Genomic DNA, 20831 nt, shown 5'->3' with positions numbered 1-20831 from the left:
TATCGCGAAATTCATTTTTCAAGAAAAAATACACAACCTTACAGTAGCTGTCAAACAGGCGACAACTGTCCGCAGAGAAACATAATTATACCGTGTAGCAGCAAATCGATTTGTAAGGGAAGACTTAATCGCACACACGAGGGGAGAATAAAATTATGGTAAATTCTATGGCTGGCGTTTTCATAAAAATTTCTCTCTACCGACGACACTGTAACCAACACGTGTACCAATCTCCTACGACTGGTGTTCGTGGTAAAAGTATAATAACCCGGCGTATATTGCCTAGCCGAGGAGAATAACGGGGAATTCAAGGTGTTACGTGCACCGCGCAATCTATATTTATCTTATGTATCTCGATTATAATAAGCGTCTACGAGGGCAACGAAAAACTCGAGAAAAATATTTTTCGACCGGCCAGCAACAGCCGATCTCTCAGTCGTATTTTGACTGAAATGGACTTCTACGAGACTATCATTATCAGATACTATCGCTCGCTTTTGATCTTTGTTGGTCGTATTTTTCGTATGACCGATATAAACTAGATTTATTAATTTCTTTACTAATTAGAAAATCTTTATTTTCCACGAATTTGTTAAGCAAAAGAGCACGATCGATCTATCGAAAAGCTACCTCCTCACCGACGTCGATTGAAATACGTGAAATTTGTCGTCAAGATCATTATTATGAATAATTTTTCCCATACGTGTAATGGACACCTATATTTTCGATTTCTTTTTTCGCGTGGAATCATCCCCTTTCCGCTTGTACCACCAGTTACCAACTACCCTGTATATAAAGGTATGTTCGGTAGATATCGCATGAAGTGTACTATCGATGTGTTATCTTCCTATAAATTTTAACGGGGCGTGTTAATATCTATCTATTAATATCCGATATCTATCTAATATCTATATCAATGTATATGATAATAAGAATTCCAGTCCACGTAACCGGGTCGCTTAGAGTCTGTATAAATGGGCGATTTAAATCGTTAAGTAAAAAGTGGCGTTAAAAAACAGAGAAATGTCGAGTTGTCCTCATATGGTGTGTGCCCCATCAGTAAAATTGTCTAATGTACAATTTTGTATAAAATATAGAGAGAAGATGCATATATGATACCAAACATACTTTAGTGTAGCTCGAGAACTAAAATAGCACCCATTCTATATATACGGAAAAGCTGTTCAAACTTGATGACATATTTCAAGCTTATCGAAATGCAAGGCGGTGGCTTTTCGATAGGTTCATCAAGAACAATTTAATGAATTCCTTGTTTTTCGGATTCAAACATTCAGCTACTGTGGATACTGGTATTCGGCTCCAGTGAAGAGCCAAAAGTCGTTGCTATTCCTTATGCATAGACATACGCTATAGGACGTATATAGAAAATACCTAATGAAATGTACACGATGGTAAGCCACTTTATAAAAAGAAACTTAACATAAATTTAAAAAACTTGAAAATATCTTGACATCAATTAAGTTACCAACAGCTAATTAAATGAAAACAATTTTCATTAAAGATGATACAAATTGGATTCTCTTACTTCGTATTTATATATTCTATACAAGAATAACCAAGAGGAAATTGAATGTGATCGTTCATCCAGCGAAATGATCTTCACGCTATCGTGAATTGTCGTAAACAGAATAGTGAAGTATAGTTGTAGCAGCTCGATACCGTGGACTAATTAAACCGAGGATATTGCGTAACTGTAATTACGTCCTAATTGTACGCGTTCTACACTGATACCGTACGATTTTGTCACGCACCGTGTTGTATTTCGTAACCACAATGCTTGTTGCGTTCGTAGTACGCGATTATCGTGTGTACTGTGCGTGTTCTACGAGATGCGCGGATTCACACTACCGGAAGAAGACATTGTTACTTTGTTACGGGGATTCGCTATCACTGTTTTAATTGACACCAATTAAACGTCTGATGGTATGAAACCGGTATTATCGTTTTCATCGTTGCACTTGTATCTCGATAATGCGACAGTATCGAGGACTGTCTAGCGGCAACGAAAATTTACAATTGATAAAAATTTGCATATTATAAAGAAAAGATTCAATCTGGTTTCTTTCAGTGAATGAACATTTTTTCAAGATTTTATATGTGCAGTTTCTTTTACAGCAAATGAGGTCATAAAGTTTACGTATTTTTTACAACACAGAAAGGACGTGATTTGCATACTTTTAAAGTTCATGCACGCGCTACTGCCGGAAGTGAACTATCTATACTATCATCGATTGGTTAATAAGGCGACACGAAGTATTCTCGTATAACGAAGTTAGAAAAACCTATCTCCAAAGATAGCTATAACAATTTCAACAAATAACAAAAGTTTTGTTTGTCTATACGTATTTGAATTTGGAGGCTGATTAACAAAAATTGCATTCAATATTCATACAATTTTTTAATTACAAAGAACAGTAAATTTTTCATTTCGATAATTGGGAAATTATAATAAAATTGATTTGTATAATTAAAAAGTATTGTAGTTAATGTAAAGAAAGTATAGAAGATATCATGCCTGGAAATTGCATTAATCTTAGCGAAATGTTATTTCTGATCCGTTTCATTGAAGTGCGATTGATAGCTGCAATCCAGTTCGTTTATTCGGTTGATGAAACATTGTAAACTGATTTCGCTGTGCAAATGCTGCGTTTACACGTACCTATATATTTTTTTTCTTTTTTTATTCATGCTTCGTGTCGCACCTCTCACGGTGTTCAAATTTGATCAATTGTACTGTAATCGAATTGTTCATATAACATAGTATTTTTTTTTTAACAACTCCATAAAAATAGAATTTTTATGAAACTTTCTTCTTCGTGCAGTTCTTTTCACAATTGGTTTGAATAACTAATATATTTACACAAATTTTACGAGGCAATTTCCAATTTTAAACATTTAACAAGTAATAATTTCTTTTTTTACTTTATAAACCATAAATATAGGTAACCATATAAACTACGCGATATTATGTCCTTACTTTATAGATATTATGCATCATTATACAGAGTGAGCGAATAAAGAGTATTATCTAAAATAACTGGTTACCTGCTGGTTTTATCGAGAAAACGTTTTAAACAAATTATGTTACATTTCAAGGGAATCATCGGATGGATGCAATTTTATTCTTGTACATCTTATATTTTCTTAGGTATCAAGGTGACCTTTCGCTTTTTAAAATGGTATTGTATATTTTTTATAGCATTAGTCGATCCAGCCAGACATTCTCTACAAAAAGGTCTCAGAAAATATAAAATAATAGAAAATATAATTGCATCCATTCGACGAGTCCCTCGAAGTGCAATATAATTCATTCAAGACGTTTTTCGATAAAACCAATAGGTAACGAGCTATTTTAGATTTCAGGCAGTACTTTTTATTGGCTCATCCGGTATATGTATATGTAACGTGAATGTATATATTTTGTGACACAGTTTCTTTAACGACTTTTAAAAACTTTAGACTTTCAGCCTGTACTCGACATGATAATGGAAACCAAATGGTAATCTTGTTCGCATATGCATATATATATAACACGAACAAAAGTATTGGCATACTCTTTAAAACAGAATAACTTTTTTAAAATTGGACCAAACGGTTGCAATTTTTTTTTTTTTTTTTTAGAAGTTAGAAGGATTAGTTTATTGAATGACGTGTAAAAAAAGTTTTGAACAAATTGAAATTGATCGGAATTGAGAAAAAAAAAACAGTGAAGGCCATCTTTTACAACATTTTTATCTGAGCCTGAAATGAAAATTTAAAAAGTACACTTTATACATTTCTGTTAATTGTATACATGATGAAAATTTCGTCGAAATCGGTGTATGCAGAAACAAGCAACAAGCATCGAAAGATGAATAAAAATGTAAATTTATTACAGTTATAGATCGAAAGTCGCAAAAAACTGCGATTTTTATCATTTTTAACCGTTTGTAGCTTACAGCAACATTTATCGATTTTAATATAATTTGAAACTAACATAAATCCTCAAAGCGTGCTTTTTACATTTTCATTACAGGCTCAAATAAAACGCTGTAAAAGGTGACCTTTACTGTTTTTTCGCGATTCCGATCAATTTCAATTTGTTCAAAACTTTGTTACGAGTCATTTGCTAAACTAATACTTCTAACTCCGGGGGAAAAAGATTCGAGTCGTTTGATCCAATTTTAGAAAAGTTACTCTGTTTTAAAAAGCGCTGGAATACTTTCGTTCGTGACTGTATGTATACAGTATATTGCATGCAATTACAATAACCGAGCTACGTTATAAACGGGATGAATAATTTGTAATATACTGTTGTGGATGAAAGTGGGGCACATAATTCGTTTATCGCTGAAATAACTGTATTAACTTTCTTTGAGTTTCGACTGTAAGTTACATGCTGCTATAATTACACATTGTAAATGTGACTCCAAAACAAACGAAAGTTATTATCTTTATATCACATTTCGTATTATAAGTCCCGTTGCACATACGTGTATTCCGCAGTTCTTATAGAATAAAATAATGTTTCTATAAAATTGAATTCTTATTCAGGAAGAGCTATCAAAAAGTATCGATGATCGATAAATCAAACGATACGACTGATCGTGACAGTCATTTCCACACAATCACGGGTCAGTGCGCAGCATTCATAATGTTTAATCGTGAATACAGAATTATCATGTCCATCTCACTTGCTTTTGTCGTTCGCATTAATATTCATTTAAGAGTCTTTTATAAACGAAATTAATACAAATAGCCAGTCGTTCTTGCACGATGCAATTATCGTAAAACGAATACGTATATTTCATACTGTAACATTAATGATGAAACAGACTTTTCGTGTAGTCACGTGTATTACAACCATTAATCAATTTAATCCTATAATTTTCCTCTTGTAATCGTTCCTGCTGCTCGGATTTCAATTAATTGATGCTGATATAATAAACTTTACATTGTTGAATTTAAATACAAAGTAAGAAACAAGATAATAGTTTTGACACCTTCTTGGAGTGGAATTTAATAAAGACTAGAGCAGTCTACGTGTTAGATGCACCAACTATGAGCGTTAAAAGTCGACTAAGGATTAGAGTACGCTCACTTAATTACGTATCTCTCTGGCCAACAACACAACGGCACTATAGGAACGTCATTCCATTAAACGAGAGAAATTAAATAAAACTTCCATGATTTTTCAGCCTTGAGCCTTTCTAGTAAGTAGGCTAGAGACAGAAAGTTTAGGAAATATTTTTTCGTTTACATAGTTATGGTTGAAATTGTGTTATGAACGTTGGCAATAGCAGGCTATATTATTAAATAAACAACTGAGAAATTACAAGCCAAAAGTGAAAAACTGTAGGAAACGTGTTAAGCTTCATTTGTTATCTCGTGTAAATTCCGAGATGCGATGAACTTTTTCGGAACTCACTGTTTCATTCTAAAATCGAAGATATGATGTTCCAATTACCAACTCCTTTCGCACGTATGGTTTTTTATTTTTCTTTTTCTCTTTAGAAACTTCAACTGTTAAATTAGCCTTGTATTCCGTGTCTGCGTTTAATATATATATATATGTTAATATACGCAATTTAGAAATTTATACGTAATATAGTTATTTAACAAATCTGTTACATTTCGTAAAGTGTAATTAGCAAAATTAACCTGAACCTGTTCATATTTAGTCAGAAGAAGTATGTACTTCATTAAAGTAAAACGGACGTATAGTCGGGGAAAGGGAACGTAGAGTATAAAATCTTACATTAGGCGAATATTAGGCCATTTGTACTAGAACTTTGGCAAGAATGGGACCAAGTGTAAGTACTGCGTAAGGGCTTCTATGTCTTGCTGCTCACACCATTTACCATCACCCTTATTTCTTCTTCACGATAGAGAAGAAGATTCTGTATACAGTTGTCATCAACCGCACTTCCACAGGGTTAAATATGCTGCGGTCCCGAATTTTTATATTTCAATCACGCTCTTGTTTCAACCAGCAACAAAATTTTTAACATTGTGAAATGAAATTTCACACACGTGCATAAAAGAAATTCGTTGATAATAAAAAGACACGATTGGTTCTAAAATGATCCAAAGAACGCAACAGTGTTAAATAAGACAGGCGTGTCGAAGTCACACAACTTTAATCGATCAATTATTTACGTTAAGTGAAATTGACACCGTTTTCTTTCTGTTTCAACTTCGTGTTTCACTTTAGTCAGATTTCTGATCTTCGAAATATCGTTAAATAAAAAAACTTAAAGTTCCGACTGTTACGTTATCGTTATTCTTGTCGTATTCCTGCACCTCACGCTCGTACATCGCCACTGACCTATCGCAAACATGCTACCTATCTATTGGTCACTGACAAACATGGAATCTGCATATTTTTACTATCCCTACTTTTACTACGATTTCCACAGAAAAATGTCGGTCAATGGGTTAACTGTCACTCATTAATCTGTACGGTTAAATGCTGCGATTTAAAATGTCATAACGAAATGAAATAAAAAGGAAGGTAAAGAGAATTTTTTAAGGCACGTGATCCAAACCAGAATCGAGGTAATTATTATGAAGATTTGGTATCCTTTATATTATCTGTAAGATGACAATTGCTTTTCATATATCTTCCACTCAAAAAATTTTCAACGTTTTCACATACAGCTAACTTGTTACGTTTCTAAGATATATAGTCTTAAGAGACAATAATTTCACGTAAATGATCCATGTTTGAACTATTTGGTGTTAATGACGTAAGTTAGTATCGCATTCGAATTACTGTGCGTATTCATATGGTTTGTACATTCGAGTGTTTTATGCAACTGCAATATTACAACACGACAGAGCGAAGACTAACGAGACATTGACGCTTCGTAAATTCTAGTTCATTAATTCCGTAACGTCACTATCTCACGCTCCAACATTCGAGTACCTCATTTATTCCGCAATACATCATTCCATGTTCCCCTTCAGCATAATCTGTTTCATTTCACAAAACTTTAGCATCTCATTTATTCGTATTCGCTAAATTTCAATGCTTTATCGCTCTCTGAATTCATGTACGCACGAACATAAATTTTCTGTTTTCAATTTCATCCTGATTTATGACATTCTTTCGTTATGATTTTGTAAATGTTGCGATTGCACTCTTGCTGTTTTCCAGCATAGACGCCGTCACCTTGATAACATCAGCGTAAACGTAGTATTATTCTGTAATGAAATCTACAGAACCGTTATTCCACTTGAAGGAGAATACTTTCTTCCATCAAAAGTACTTTTATCCAATTTTGCTTTGCATGTTATTTTGTTCGTGACGATATATTTCGCTGCCATCGACTGGATTTTGCATGCAATTCTCGCGTAAATATGAAAAATTTGATCGATCATAAATATCGACAAATTAATGATATCTCCTGGGACTATTTCAAGCATAGATTCAAACGGCTGTCCAACGACGCCTCAGGCAGTTTCTCGAGCAAAGACATCTTGGTAAATTGGAACTGCAGATTTTATGAGCGGCTAGTCCGTTGCGTCGAATATTACGTACGAGCCATGGGATTAGATTGGGATACTTTCTGCGAGCGTATGGAAAATTTGCTGTTCAATACTAATACCATCGTTTAATTCATGTTGTACATTCGTGCAGCAAATGTGCGAGAGTTATGGTTTGAGAGTTTAAATTATTTCTCTCGATATTCATGCTAGTGATCTAACTTTATCGCATAAGTTTCATGCAAATCCTTCTACCTCTCTTTTATAAAATTTTCACTTCCCCTTCAATAATTTGTATGAACACATTGTGATCATTACATCATCATAAAGGACTTCTATATAACTTTTCCAAATAAACGAACAATTTCGATATAGCATGACTTCCATTTGATTCCAGGAGAAATACTGATTAACGATTGAACGATGAAGCGCAATCAACAAACTTTGCAGTTTATATGCAGAGATATTTGCGTTTCGCGTTGCTGATTCATGCACAGAATACTGCGGATGTAACAATTCAAACAACGGTTGCGCAACTGTTAACGGCGACGTGTATAATATGCAGCAGAATGCTTAAGATGCGCTCGATGTTCGCGCCTTTTTGACAAATTAACGCCAGTGAAAAGCGAGAACGAACTTGTCATTTCGGCGATTCACGTCTCCGCGTACCCAGTCATGGTGCTTTTGCATATCTATTCGCAGGTTGATGGACACGAACGGAGAAAACTCGTATCTCTCTCCTTATCAGACGTAAATATATTCGTCCTCTCTCTCTTTTTATCTCTTCCTTTTTCTTTCCCTCGCCATTGTGAAATGTTGCACTCAATTTGTCACCTTCTTATACCCCATGTATCATTCACGTTTTCAAAGCACGTTTTGTCGTGTTCCTCAACCGCTGTCGTAATGACGATACAGTTGCGGAAATTATAACGGGACAGATATAATTTATATCTTTTTCTTCTATTGATAATTTTTTTTAGTACTTGTGAAATAATTTTTAGTACTTTTTCACAATTTGGGAAAATTGTTTTCATGGAAATGCAATTAACGGAATTATTCATATATAAATGAAAGGATCCAATCCGAAGTTCGTTGTCAGACGCTTATTCTACTGCATGAGTTTAACGCTAAGGCGATTCTTACCTAAACATAAATAATTTTAAGTATATCGCGTCAAACGTGATATAATAAAATTATAAATACGAAATAAAAGAATCGTCGAAACAGTCCGACCCTTGTTTGAACACTTCCGCAAATGATTTTATCAATTCCAACCTAGAAAGGTGCGTGCGACAAAAATGTGGAACCCGGCAGAATTCAATTAGTTTTTGTTAAACAAACAGCACAGCTTCAGTAACTTAAAAACAATCGATTCGTTCGATTCATTTACGGTATTTACGAGAATATACGTTCGTCTCTCGGTACCGTTTAAACAGCGCTTTTATTTGAGTGTACACGTTCGAAATAATAAATGATTGCACCGAGCGTAAATGTATCGAGCCGACAATTTTGCAGGTATTACGAAAGCTGGTACATGGCGCCGGCGCGAACGCAAAAACTCCCGGTGCTGCTGTTGCAGAAATGTATGGAGCCTAGCCGTTTATCAATCGCTAATCTTATCACCGCATCGCTGCAAATCTTTGCCACGGTAAAATTCGTTACCAACCCGTTATAAATCTGACCCGTATCTCAAAAGGGAGACCGTGCTGGATCTATCTCGCGTGCCTATTTTCTCTTTTGATCAACAAACGATCTATGAACGAAATCGAACACGATCTTCCGCGACTCAATGAAAATTTTACGCTACTTTTAGTTTTAAAAGATAGGAAGACATTCCAAGTTTCCTTCAATGAAATAATTGCAACAAAAAAAAAAAAAAAAAAAGAAAGAAGGGAAAGTAACGAAAATCTCAACTCATACGAACATATGCGACAATGGGTCCAAAGTCGATCCAGTTCGGATTCTATGGTACCGCATTATTGATCTGGCAATATTTTCTATTCAAGATCGTTCAAACGTCGATATCTTACTTCTGTGAAACACTGACACGGTCATCCAGAATAGGAGTCGATGTTAAATCGGAAATTGCAACAGTCACTCGTAGCGAATGATTTACCGGATGTCAGATATCTTTTGCGTTACAGTCGGCTAAATTAAGTTTCACTTTAATAAACGCATTCGCCGGCATCGTCCGTTATGTACCTCCGTCTACTTGTCCATGGATATAAAATTCAGTAGAGAAAGAGTGGAAGAAACAGAAAAATAATTTGTTGGAGAACAAGCTACGCTATCTGCCTATGATTCATAGTATTTCTTTTATCATTTTACCTATAACATTTTAATACGATATTTATGTCTTTCGCTCGAATTTAGAAACATCATATTATATCGAGATATTTTCATTTAATAAATCAATGATTGCAGAAGATACAAAAAAAAGATCGTATAATGGCAACATTTTGGTCAGCACTCCAATCTGCCACTTGCCGATACAAGAGGAAAACCTTGGTACAGTATTTACTTTCCCAACCCTTCTTTCATACGTGTAGCTTGAACGAATGTGAGTTCCTTTTTCAGCGCTCGCTTTTACGATTAAAAGTAATTTGAGGTACAATTTCTAGAGAGATAAAATAATATTATCTGACTTAATTACTGATGCGTAAGATAAAACGAACGAAAAGGAAAAGAGAAAATTGAAAATCGAAATGGCCGAATAAAATGTTTTCACTGATATTAACTGACATCGTATTGTAATTCATAATTACTTTCAGTGGTAATTAGATGCCCGTGAAAAGAAATTTATTAAGAAGAAACGAGCAATTTTGTCAACGAATTTATTAATTTAAGTCGGAATTAATTAAATCTCATTAGACGAAAATTAATTTATTAAACAAAGAACACGTATCTCGTGGCTCTTTGAGCTGCTGGAGCACGTTAAACGCCATTAGATCGTTCTAAGGAACGTTAACGAAATAAACATTCTAGAGATGTACGCAACATAAGATGGAATCATTGATTTTCATTCATATAGATAAAAGGAATAAAAGGAATTTTTAGAAAATTAACATTTATCGTTTGTTTAAATTATTAATTATAAATAATGTAGACATTCCATTCCCCTTCGCGCGAAAAGCAAATGACACAAGAGACAATTGAACAAAATATAAATTAAATCATTATCACTGCAGTGACTGCGCTCTGTGTTCTATCATAATTCCAGTTTTTTCAACAATTGAGAGAAACGTCGGGCGTGCGACAAACAAATGGAAATTAATTCCGTTGAACACATTGTTAATTAAAAATGGTTCGCTTATAAATTGTACTCGAGTTTACAATGGTTGCATATTGATTTAATTATATGTCCTTAATATCGCAAATTAATTACGAGGGTACGTTAGATTGAAGCTTCGTTCATACGTTCTTTAGTACTCGATATAAGCTGTCGAAAATCTAGCAACCACAAACAACAAACAAAAGCTTAATTTTCACAACTGTCATGTCAAACAGCGAAATTTCACTACCACAAGCATATAGCGGTGAAACATAGCATGTGAAATCGTTTCATCGTCGCCATCTCTATGCTTTATCTTATGTCTGCGACTACTACGATAGAACGAGAACTTTTTTCATATCCTGAGGAATGAAACGAATGAGCTCGCTAGATAATTTGCCAGATTCTTTCGCGAAGCAACGCCGAGGCGTGGCATATTAAATTTTGAAGCGACGTAAGTTACACAACAGCATGATGATCGCAATGGCGCCTTGTAGTTTCATCTCGAGCTACGAAATGCAAAGTGAATATACAATGCCAAATCTATTTATCCCTTCAACTTATATACAGATATTTTAATACTTTTTTTTACGACATTTTAATTAAATTTTAATTTAATTTTAATTTCGCGAGAAAATATTTCGACCATAATTTTATTGGATCAGTTGAAAATTTATCGAGCACCAGGTAAATCGCAAGATATGAACAGCGCGTATAGTTCGGTCGTAGCAATCGAGTTATTAATGGTGTTACGCGGGTTTAATTTATCCACGATATGGAAAGGAAGTGCGCGAGCGCAGATGCGTTTCGAATCTAATTATCTCCTAAAGTTGTGCGCTTTATAATACCATGTTAAATAGTTTATGATCGTATATGCGTATGTGAATATGAATGGCTTATCGAGCCGTTATCGATAATTCGCGGATAGCACGAAACAAGAAGTATTCTCTAACAAAGGTGAATTAAATGAGATTTCAATAGCAAAAGACAATAAGCTCTTTACTATTTAGTCTCGTCTCAATTTAACGAATGAATTTCTCAGCCTGTTTGATTCCACATTTTCTTATGGCATTTGCCGATCGAAAAAAAGGCGTACAAACAATTAATACCTGTATAAGTCTATACCTGTTTGTCTTAAGAGACATATACGCGTTTTTTTTAATCCCCTGTGCATTTTACCATAGCTTGTCGAAAGTTATCGAAAGCATAAAATATTAACCACTTACCTGAGGATAGTCTCCATCCTTCATCTGATAATCGAACACGTAGAAGTAGGTTTTAGGCAGCGGTTCCTTCTCGCTTTCCGGAATCGGTGCGATATGGGGATTATTCGGTTTCTTCGTGTGTCTTAGAGTAAATAGGTCGCCAGTTTGCACTAATGGCGCCACGAACTGAGCGTCGCTTAGTGCTTGGACACAGGCGTCCTTCGTATTCACTGGATGCTGCACCGTACGTTCCCAATCGGTGTATTCATTCACCACCTGATTCATCAACCAATAGTAATAATATGAAAAAGGATGTAAAATTAGAACGCCGTTGATTTCAAAGTTAATACATTAGTATTCTATTGCATTTGCGGCACAGCAACATTTCAAATTATAATCGCAGTCAAAAAGATATCTTCTATGTAAAAGCTAAACACAATTGGGAAGCCCTCTCCTTACATTTCGTTTATAATATACAAAAATTACCAACGACTTTTATGAATGGTAAAAAAATGCAGTATCGTATTCGAAAGCCTTTGCGAAACGCATTCTACATTTGTTGCTGGATGGTATTCTTTTCTTTTTTTGTTACAGCAGTGCAACGCGATGTTTTTCGGAGGAAACCCAATCCTTTTTGTTATTTTCGCAAATATCACAAATTCAGCTGGACCAGTTTAGAAACGCTTCTATAGTAACAGAAACATTTTCCTTCAACATGTATTATTTTTCCATATTGGAACCATATTTTGCATCGTATAATTTTCAACGTGTTGATTCGTTCGACGATTGAATTTACAAAAATTTGGCTTGAAACGTGAAATAGACTAAAAAGAGATCAAATTTTTCAACAGAGATATTTACCATCAATATTTTCACAAAACCATAAATATAGCGACGTGCTGGAATTTTCCACGCTAAAATTTGTCTCGAGCCCTCACATCGCTCGATACGGAATTTCGTCGCACAGTTAGCACACCACCCGTAAGTGGATAACAATTTATGATTACGAATAATCAGACAAGTGTACGCGATATACTTTTTGGACAGGGCTGGATGGTAGTTTCGCCACGAATGTGCAACGAATTATTCCCAGAGAGCGTTATGAAAATACACGCGAAATGGCCGTGAAATAATCTTCGGAATCGTTGGCTTATCGGAATATATGAAAAATGAACGATCACGAACCGTTAAACGCTTAATCGCGTATGCAAAATTGTTACGACCTTGTCTATAGGTCTTTTTATCCTTACTTTTTTATCACTGAATTTGAAGTGTAATTATAATAATAGGACGATTAATGAATAAGTCGATTATCATGCGATTAGAAGAAAAAATACCTTTAAGTAATTTAGGCGAGTACGAATTTCAAATAAACCATTATAATTGTAGAAAACAGGAGATAAATACAAGCCAGATTTCTCAATTTTTAAAAGCAATTTTAAAATTCAATCAAGAAAAACGAATTTATTCTTCTACTACGTAATCTTGAATTGATTTATCACAGTCGGTTTAATTATTAAAATCCACGTACCGTGTAAAATATTTCCGTGAGATGATACACGTACGCGTTCCTCACGTATGTCCTAATGATCCTGTCTCTCCTCTCACCCTCGAACCCTTGTTGTACGTCCTTCTCCGCGAATTTCCATAGTGCTTCGCTGGTAGTTACGCCAAATAACAAATCGTATTTGTTATTACTCGTGATCGGAGCACCGTGTTCGGCTTTCTTCGGCAGCGGCCTGCAACAAAATGAATTTATGTACCTTCTATGTACCTCTTTTATCTTTTCCTTCGTTGTATTTAGTTACGTGTGTTAACATTTATGTGTTTTAGCGACGTCATTTTTAATAACATTATGATCCGACGTAAAGAGTTCCGTTCATCGTTACGTCCAACGTTCGCAAAAAGGAAAAAAGTTGCACCGAACGCCTTGCGACACTGTTCCAACTGTTAGACATCGAATATGCTAATGGACTTTGTAGTACTAGCCTGGGTCATTTACAATCGCGTTAATGAATCGTACTCTAATGTCTACGGTGAACTTAGCTGGTTTCACATCTGCTTTACATTTAATGAAGGGGGACGTTGATAAAATTCTGAGATGAAAAACGAAGACGTTCGTCCCTCTCATAATTGAAATATATTATCGGTACTCTGGTACAAGTTCTTCCAGAAGTTGGTCAAATAAAAAATGATAAGATGTTCATTATTAATTAATATCCATTAAAAAATTTTGAGAATGTTGGTAAAACGGGGTAAAATATTGTAATTTTATAATAATGTAAAATCTTTGCAAATATGTTATTTTTTTGCTTTCAAAAGAGAATAATTGTTTCCTACCCGAATCCTTGGAACTCCGGACCCATGTAGGACAGCAAATCTTTTTGAAAGTCTGCCTTGATGACTACACCGTCCACGCTGGGTCCAAATGCACTCAAAAATGTCGGTGGTTGAATATCAACCAGCATCAGCTCTTCTAGGCTTCGGTCTCGGAGACAGTCAACAATTAGTTCGTTGTCTTTGAGCAGATCCTCGGGGATCGAGCAATTAACTGCCCTGGCAAGTCTCAAAGCGTAAGAAACAGGATCGTCCACAACTGCCCACGACGACAAAGCGCTGCCTGATAATAGGATAGCTCTCTTGAATAAACCTATATACAGAAATTTAATATGTTCGTTTAATGGTGCTGCAGTATATAAGAAACTATTATATAATACAAAAACCATTCGAGAAATTGAATACAAATTTTTGATAAGATAAAAAAATGTATTATTATTATTTTTTAACGCTTATTCAACCCTTTAATATCTTTTAACGTAATTACTATTCAATGACAATCTTTGACGTCTCGATAAATTCTATGGAAGTCTTTTTATAGAGAAAAATTTCTTTTAGCTCCATTTGGAAGTGAAGCATATCTTTTCTTTGCGTCTCCTGTTTTTAGCATCTCTGTGAGAGAAATATTGAAAATAATCGAAGGAATGGCGCTTTCCCCAGACGATCGTATATATATTAAACGAGCACATTCTAACCACGGCTACGGGAAAGAAAATTCTAGAAAAAGAGAACATTTTCGAAGAGAAGCTCGTTTCTGCTTTTTCTTCTATCATGAAAAACAACGGGGCAACATTTCTCTTGCCGTCTACCCTTTGAAAGTCTACTTTTCCAGGCGAAAAGAAATCAAGTTGTAACAAGAAATAGCCGTGAGATGCTTTGATCTTTCTTTATAGCCTGAGATATCTAGGAAACGTTTTCAAAGTGTCTATTCGAAGAGACAACTTTAATTTATCGAATCTTTCAAATTTTAGGTTAATACCTGTGGCTCTAAATTAATCCTTTTAGGAACTAATAACGTCTAGAAAAACTTCGCAATAAATGTTGCGTTGATTTACTGGAATTCGTTAATTTTCCCGAACATTGTTACACGAACAGTACATGGAAAATTAATTTAGAAAAGAACGAAATCGAGGTAAAGAAACTTAGATAATGACAAAATTGCTATTATATCGTAAGGATGTAGAGTGCCGATATAGGGCACGGAACTATAAATTACGACGAGCCTTTTTTGTAGACGCGCCACGGAGATCGGCGTTAAGGAGGAAACTTGTTACAGTCTGGAACAAAGGAGATGGAAATTACATCAGAAAGAACGATATCGTACGAATAACAAGCGCGTTGCGCTGGTTGTACTTATCGACGACTGTCACGTAGCAAGGATAATTGAGCTACCATTCCGTTCTCGTCTCGGTTTCGAATGCAAAAGGCTTTAGAAATTTCCGAAGAAAATACACTATTGGTAAAAGAATCGTTTATGTATAATATATTTGTGTTCTTGTAATTTGTGTAACACTAAAGGAAATGGATAAATAGATGATCTGTGTTTAAAACATTTCAATCGAGAATAGAATGCCTTTATCGCTCCGATTTCGATCTAAACGATAGCAAACGACACGATTAGACAACCAATGTATGACTTCAGAAGAATGTAAGATTACAAACCTTCTACCCATCTACAACGATCCAATTGCAAGAACAAAGCTGTTTCGTTAACTTCTAAAGCCATTGCCTCAATTATACTCCTTCTGCTGGCCATCTTCGAGACCGACAATTTATCAAGACAGATTTATACCAGCAATTTCCGGCGGCCTGTATTCGGGAAGCCCCATCGACGTAACCGTCGGAGCAATATCGGTCGGGAATCGGCAAGGCTAAGCGAGAAATTCCAGTCTGACAGGCTGGAACGTTCGTTGGAAAAAAGACGAGATGGAAAAACGAACCCAAAGAAACACAGAGCCAGATCGTGGACGTTCCGCGGCCTCATAAAAGCAGGAAGTATTTTCCAATAGCACGTGAGAATACCCGTGACCACTGGGGAAGAAGAACGATATTTCACGCGCATAATATCGCGAGAATTTCTCCTTCCATCGTTTTCTACTTTTCAGCCTATTACGCTTTATCCCGTGTAACCATTTCTCGTTTCATCGTTGGTCGAGGAAGGACCGTTAACAGTTAATGGAAGCACGTGAAAACTACTAGAACGAAGATAAAAGGGGAAACAAATGATATTGATAGCTGTATCATTTATATTCCAGCATTTTTACACTCTCTTGCAAATTGACAATCGCAAAAGTTTTTTTAGAATTTTTGCACATTGCTTCCCAGATTATTCGTTTCTATAATCTACCGTTTCTTGTCCCTTTTCCACCCTGTTTTGGCGTGGAGAGTGCTTCAGTTTCTCTGATGAAAATTATCTTATCTTCGACACTCTCCTCTTCAAGAATGATACAGGTGGTTGGCAAAGATAAGGGAAGAATTTCTCGGAGATATGTGAAGAATTAAGGATGAAAAAAACAGACGAGCGACCCGATAAGATTGTAAACCGTGGATAACTCGGTGCCAACTAACAGTCGAACCATCGAAACGTAACATTGAGCCATCAAAGATTCGTATACTCTGTTATATTCTATTCTCTTAATATGTAATTTTAGAAGATTTAGAAGAATACAAAAGTTATTCATATATTTCATATCTGTTATTCGAATTTCATAAGAGATTATTTGTGAATGTTTAGGATATAAAACTCCTTACGATATGGCGGAGAACCAAAATTTTTTACCCGCATTTCGATAGAAACGGTTATTGAAAGATTTAAGTAGTATAAGTCTGCCATGGATCAGTCAACCGTGTCGCGTTACTTATATCTGGTATTATAACAACTCGGAAACTTCTATCAAAATTATTTCTAAGTAATATAAATCGATATTAACTTTATTTCTACTTTTTTCTCTTGGGCGTGTTGAGTATTACGAACAAGAGGAGCAAGAAGCAATCGATCTTTGGAATTGCATCTTGAGAAACGTCCGAGCTTCAACGTCGATCAGAAACCAGTTCGACACACATAAGCTCGTTTCCTTCTGAATTCTTCTCGAGAGTCTCGTTAGCGGTTCGTTCCAAGATCGAAGGAATCACCGAGAAGTATTGGATTCCCCCATTGAAGAAGAAGAGGCTTCGCGATCGTCGCCGTCTCGTTATTTATGGCATAACGATTTTTCTTTACTCTTTGCGCACATTCGACCAGAACATCGTAGCTCTGGTTAATTGTTTCGGCACAATCGGCGCGTGCAAACAAAATTATGAACGAGACAACGGTGTATAGAATTTAATCGAACCGAGAAAAACCGTAAGGAAGATGTAAAAATGGTTTCATGCCTTTAGTAACGTAGAATGAGAAACTGGACTTTTATCGTGTTACGCGCGAACTTCTCCAAGTTCGTTGAGATTCGTTGAGATTACTTGGCGAAAGTCACAGTCGATCGAATAAACTTCAAACTTGAGAATAAGGGAGAGAGGAACGGCGAAATTAAACGTATTCTTGGTAAGCCTGATTTTTTATTGATCTTTCAGTTTTAGAGAGAATTTCTTCAGAATTCATTCTATATAATTCGTTTCGCCTGTGGTTGAAAACTTAGTGAGATATTAAAGACGGTTTATGAAGCGTTACATTGTGAATCAATCGTTTATTTGAATGATTTATACGCCAGAAACACGGAGCATATTGTCGACAGAGAGAAAAAGATTACTCACCACGCATGACCGTCGGGCTGATGGCGAGAAAATGAACACAGGCGGCCCCAGTCCCTTGACCCATCAGCGTCACGTTGTTGGGATCGCCGCCAAACAGAGCAATGTGCTCTTTGACCCACTGAAGCGCCGCGATCTGATCCATCAACCCATAATTCGCGACCCTCGCCTTGGTCTGAGGCGCCATGTTGGCGTTGAGAAAACCAAGCACGCCCAACCGGTAGTTCATCGTTACGATCACTTGGTCCGTGTAGCTGGCTAGTACACTGCCATCGTACGGATTTCCGCTGCCCCAGTCGTAGCTCTCCCCGTGGATATACAGCACTACCGGATGCTTTCTACTATTGTCTGCCATGCCTGTGTACAGAAACGTATCTTTTATCGTTTCCTTCCATATAAAAAAATGTGTAAAAGATATCCAAATGAGAAATAGAGATATCTCCGAGCCAGCTTAGTGATCTTCTTTTACCCGAGAATAATCTCTCCCTTTCATCTTTATTCATGCAATATACCATAGCACGCGTCGAATCCGATAACCGACATCGACGCGACGTAGCGACTAAAATATTAACAGTGTGCCGTCAGTCGATGTTTGGCAAACAATCGTCGAAGGAAAACGTTGCAGGCAACTCTGAACTCTCGTTCCGTTCAAGGTCCGTCGCAGCCTTTGTTCCCTTATCGTCGTCTCGTCTGGCTGAAGGTACAGCCCCGAGCAACGAAGGACGCAACGAAGAGTGGAGAGAATCGGAGGGTTGAAAGGGGATAGAAGTATGATGGCATTGTTCACAGCGAAGTCTGTCAGCGATTTACGGTTACGCCAGAGAAGAGAAGAGAAGAGAAAGAGAAGAGAAAGAGAAGAGAAAGAGAGAGAGAGAGAGAAAGAAAAAGAGAGAGACGCGACACTGGGAAAATTAACCTTGCGACAGAGAATGCTGGGCGTGACGAAACGTTCCAGCGGAAATGATGGCCCGCTAATGCTTCTTTGCTATTGTCGCGTGCTTCTGTATGACAGCTGGCCGCGCTCTAGGCACCGTGAACTGCGACATGTGTCGATTCGTACGCGGGATCGCGTGAAACGCGCTTGGCCGACAGAATGTAACGAGAAAACGCGTTGGCTAGCACAAGCGGCAGACTTTTGATTAGAGCTGGAATGTTTTACTGAAACGCGTCTCGTGATTGGATGCAAACCCGCAGGGAACTGCGGGAGTCACTCGATCGTTCTTCTATATTGCAGAAATTCGTAGTTGATTCGATATTTGTAGAGGATTGTAATTGAGATGCGAAGATCAGTAAGAGGGAAAATTGCATCTATCGTGATTTCTTTGAGACAAAATACAGTTGACAGTACGATTTAATTGTGTGGCTATTGTAAATTGCAGCAGAGCAAAATGACAGTAGTGCGAGTCAATCGTAAAGATTAGCTCCTCTAATCTCGCTCGTAACTATTCAATATTTGCGTTCATCAGCAATCACATTTTCCTGCAATATGCACTGACTATTTAGCCAACGATGAAATTACCAGAACCGTGATGGTCAATACAGCATGAACTACCAAATACCGTTTAAATTAACACGGTACATATTTCGATGTTGTATAAGCTCGACCTTTGATCGATTTTATCGAAAAGGAAGAATTCCAGTGGTTCGCCTATATCCTATCGCGGAACACCGACCCCTATTCGAGCGACAATATCAACGTCCACGAGAAACGGGCAAGGAAGGAAGTGTTAAAGAAAGCAGCACGTGAACGACCCTCGTCGAAACAAAGACCGATGTTGACCGTATGTCTGGTCCTATAGAAAAGTTGCAGTCAGGGCTAAAGAGAGGCTTGCAGAGCCGAGACGAGGCAGGGATGGTTGGCAAAAGGGATTCAAGTCTCGGTCTTCGACTCACGCTTCAGAAAATATAAAGTCTGGGACAGTTCGTCGCTCCGAGCGCTTGAATAACCGTGAAGGGCTTTAATTTTAACCCAAAGATTGCTAGTTTAATGTATTTTCATTTCCATTTTGCTCTGTTCTATAATTAATGCCAATTTATTTTATGCGAGTACCCGAGTAATTTTCTGAAATATTGATGCTGTATAATTTAAGGTATTCTAGACACGAAGATTGGCTTTTGCTACATGAATACTCGAGCGTTGAATAAATTGCCACCAGGCGAAATGAGAAACCAAGGTTGCAATTTTCATTTGGCATTCCTATTTTTAATACCTCTCCGTCACCGAGGCGAAAGATGTAAATTCACCACTCGTCAAATTTTCCATTTCCTATGAACAAACACCAGTTATTGAACACATTACACTCTTTTCTGCCTCCCCACATTTCCTTCGGTAATATCGCGTAGCTATATTTATCTGATATTCTATAAATAGAAACGTGTATTACGTCGCAAGAGAAAAGTGAATATCTCAGTAACTTTTTTCAGCCTGTTCCAATCATACCTAGCTCCTCCGCTTCCTTCGTTTCTTCACTCTAACAAGTTCTTCCAGATACTATTTCGTTAACTTTAACCGACTTCTTCCCTCTGTTATCCTTCAGCTTTAATTATTCTTAAGACTCATTTCTAGCGACGTACTGTTATATATTACCGAAACCCGGAGCTTGAAAGCTTTTATGAAGGACCGAAGGAAAAGAACGACGACGATAAGAAAAATTAGAAAGGGTCTGCGTAATGAAATCTAGAACCCGTGGAATTGTAATCAGAAAGGCCTAACGCTTGGACCTCGCTGTAAAATTCATAATTATCGATCTCGTCCCTTTTAAACAAAGCAGATGAATTAAAAAAAC

General features: G+C 36.6%; 1 protein-coding gene across 2 annotated transcripts in view; it reads right to left on the bottom strand.

Moving 5' to 3' along the window:
* Positions 1-20831, bottom strand: part of LOC100748839 (neuroligin-4, X-linked) — a 265718-nt gene that overhangs the window by 87017 nt on the left and 157870 nt on the right. For both annotated transcript variants that reach the window (XM_003487262.4, XM_033319287.1), the window contains exons 6-9: positions 18049-18402; positions 14305-14614; positions 13496-13703; positions 11986-12240 (exon numbers count right to left, since the gene is read on the bottom strand). In XM_003487262.4, the coding sequence (XP_003487310.1) occupies positions 11986-12240; positions 13496-13703; positions 14305-14614; positions 18049-18402 (1127 nt within the window). The remainder of the gene's footprint in view (positions 1-11985; positions 12241-13495; positions 13704-14304; positions 14615-18048; positions 18403-20831) is intronic.

This window comes from Bombus impatiens, unplaced genomic scaffold (assembly GCF_000188095.3).
Source record: "Bombus impatiens unplaced genomic scaffold, BIMP_2.2 scf_0146, whole genome shotgun sequence".
NCBI lineage: Eukaryota > Metazoa > Arthropoda > Insecta > Hymenoptera > Apidae > Bombus > Bombus impatiens.
This window is presented reverse-complemented; position numbering and strand designations above follow the sequence as displayed.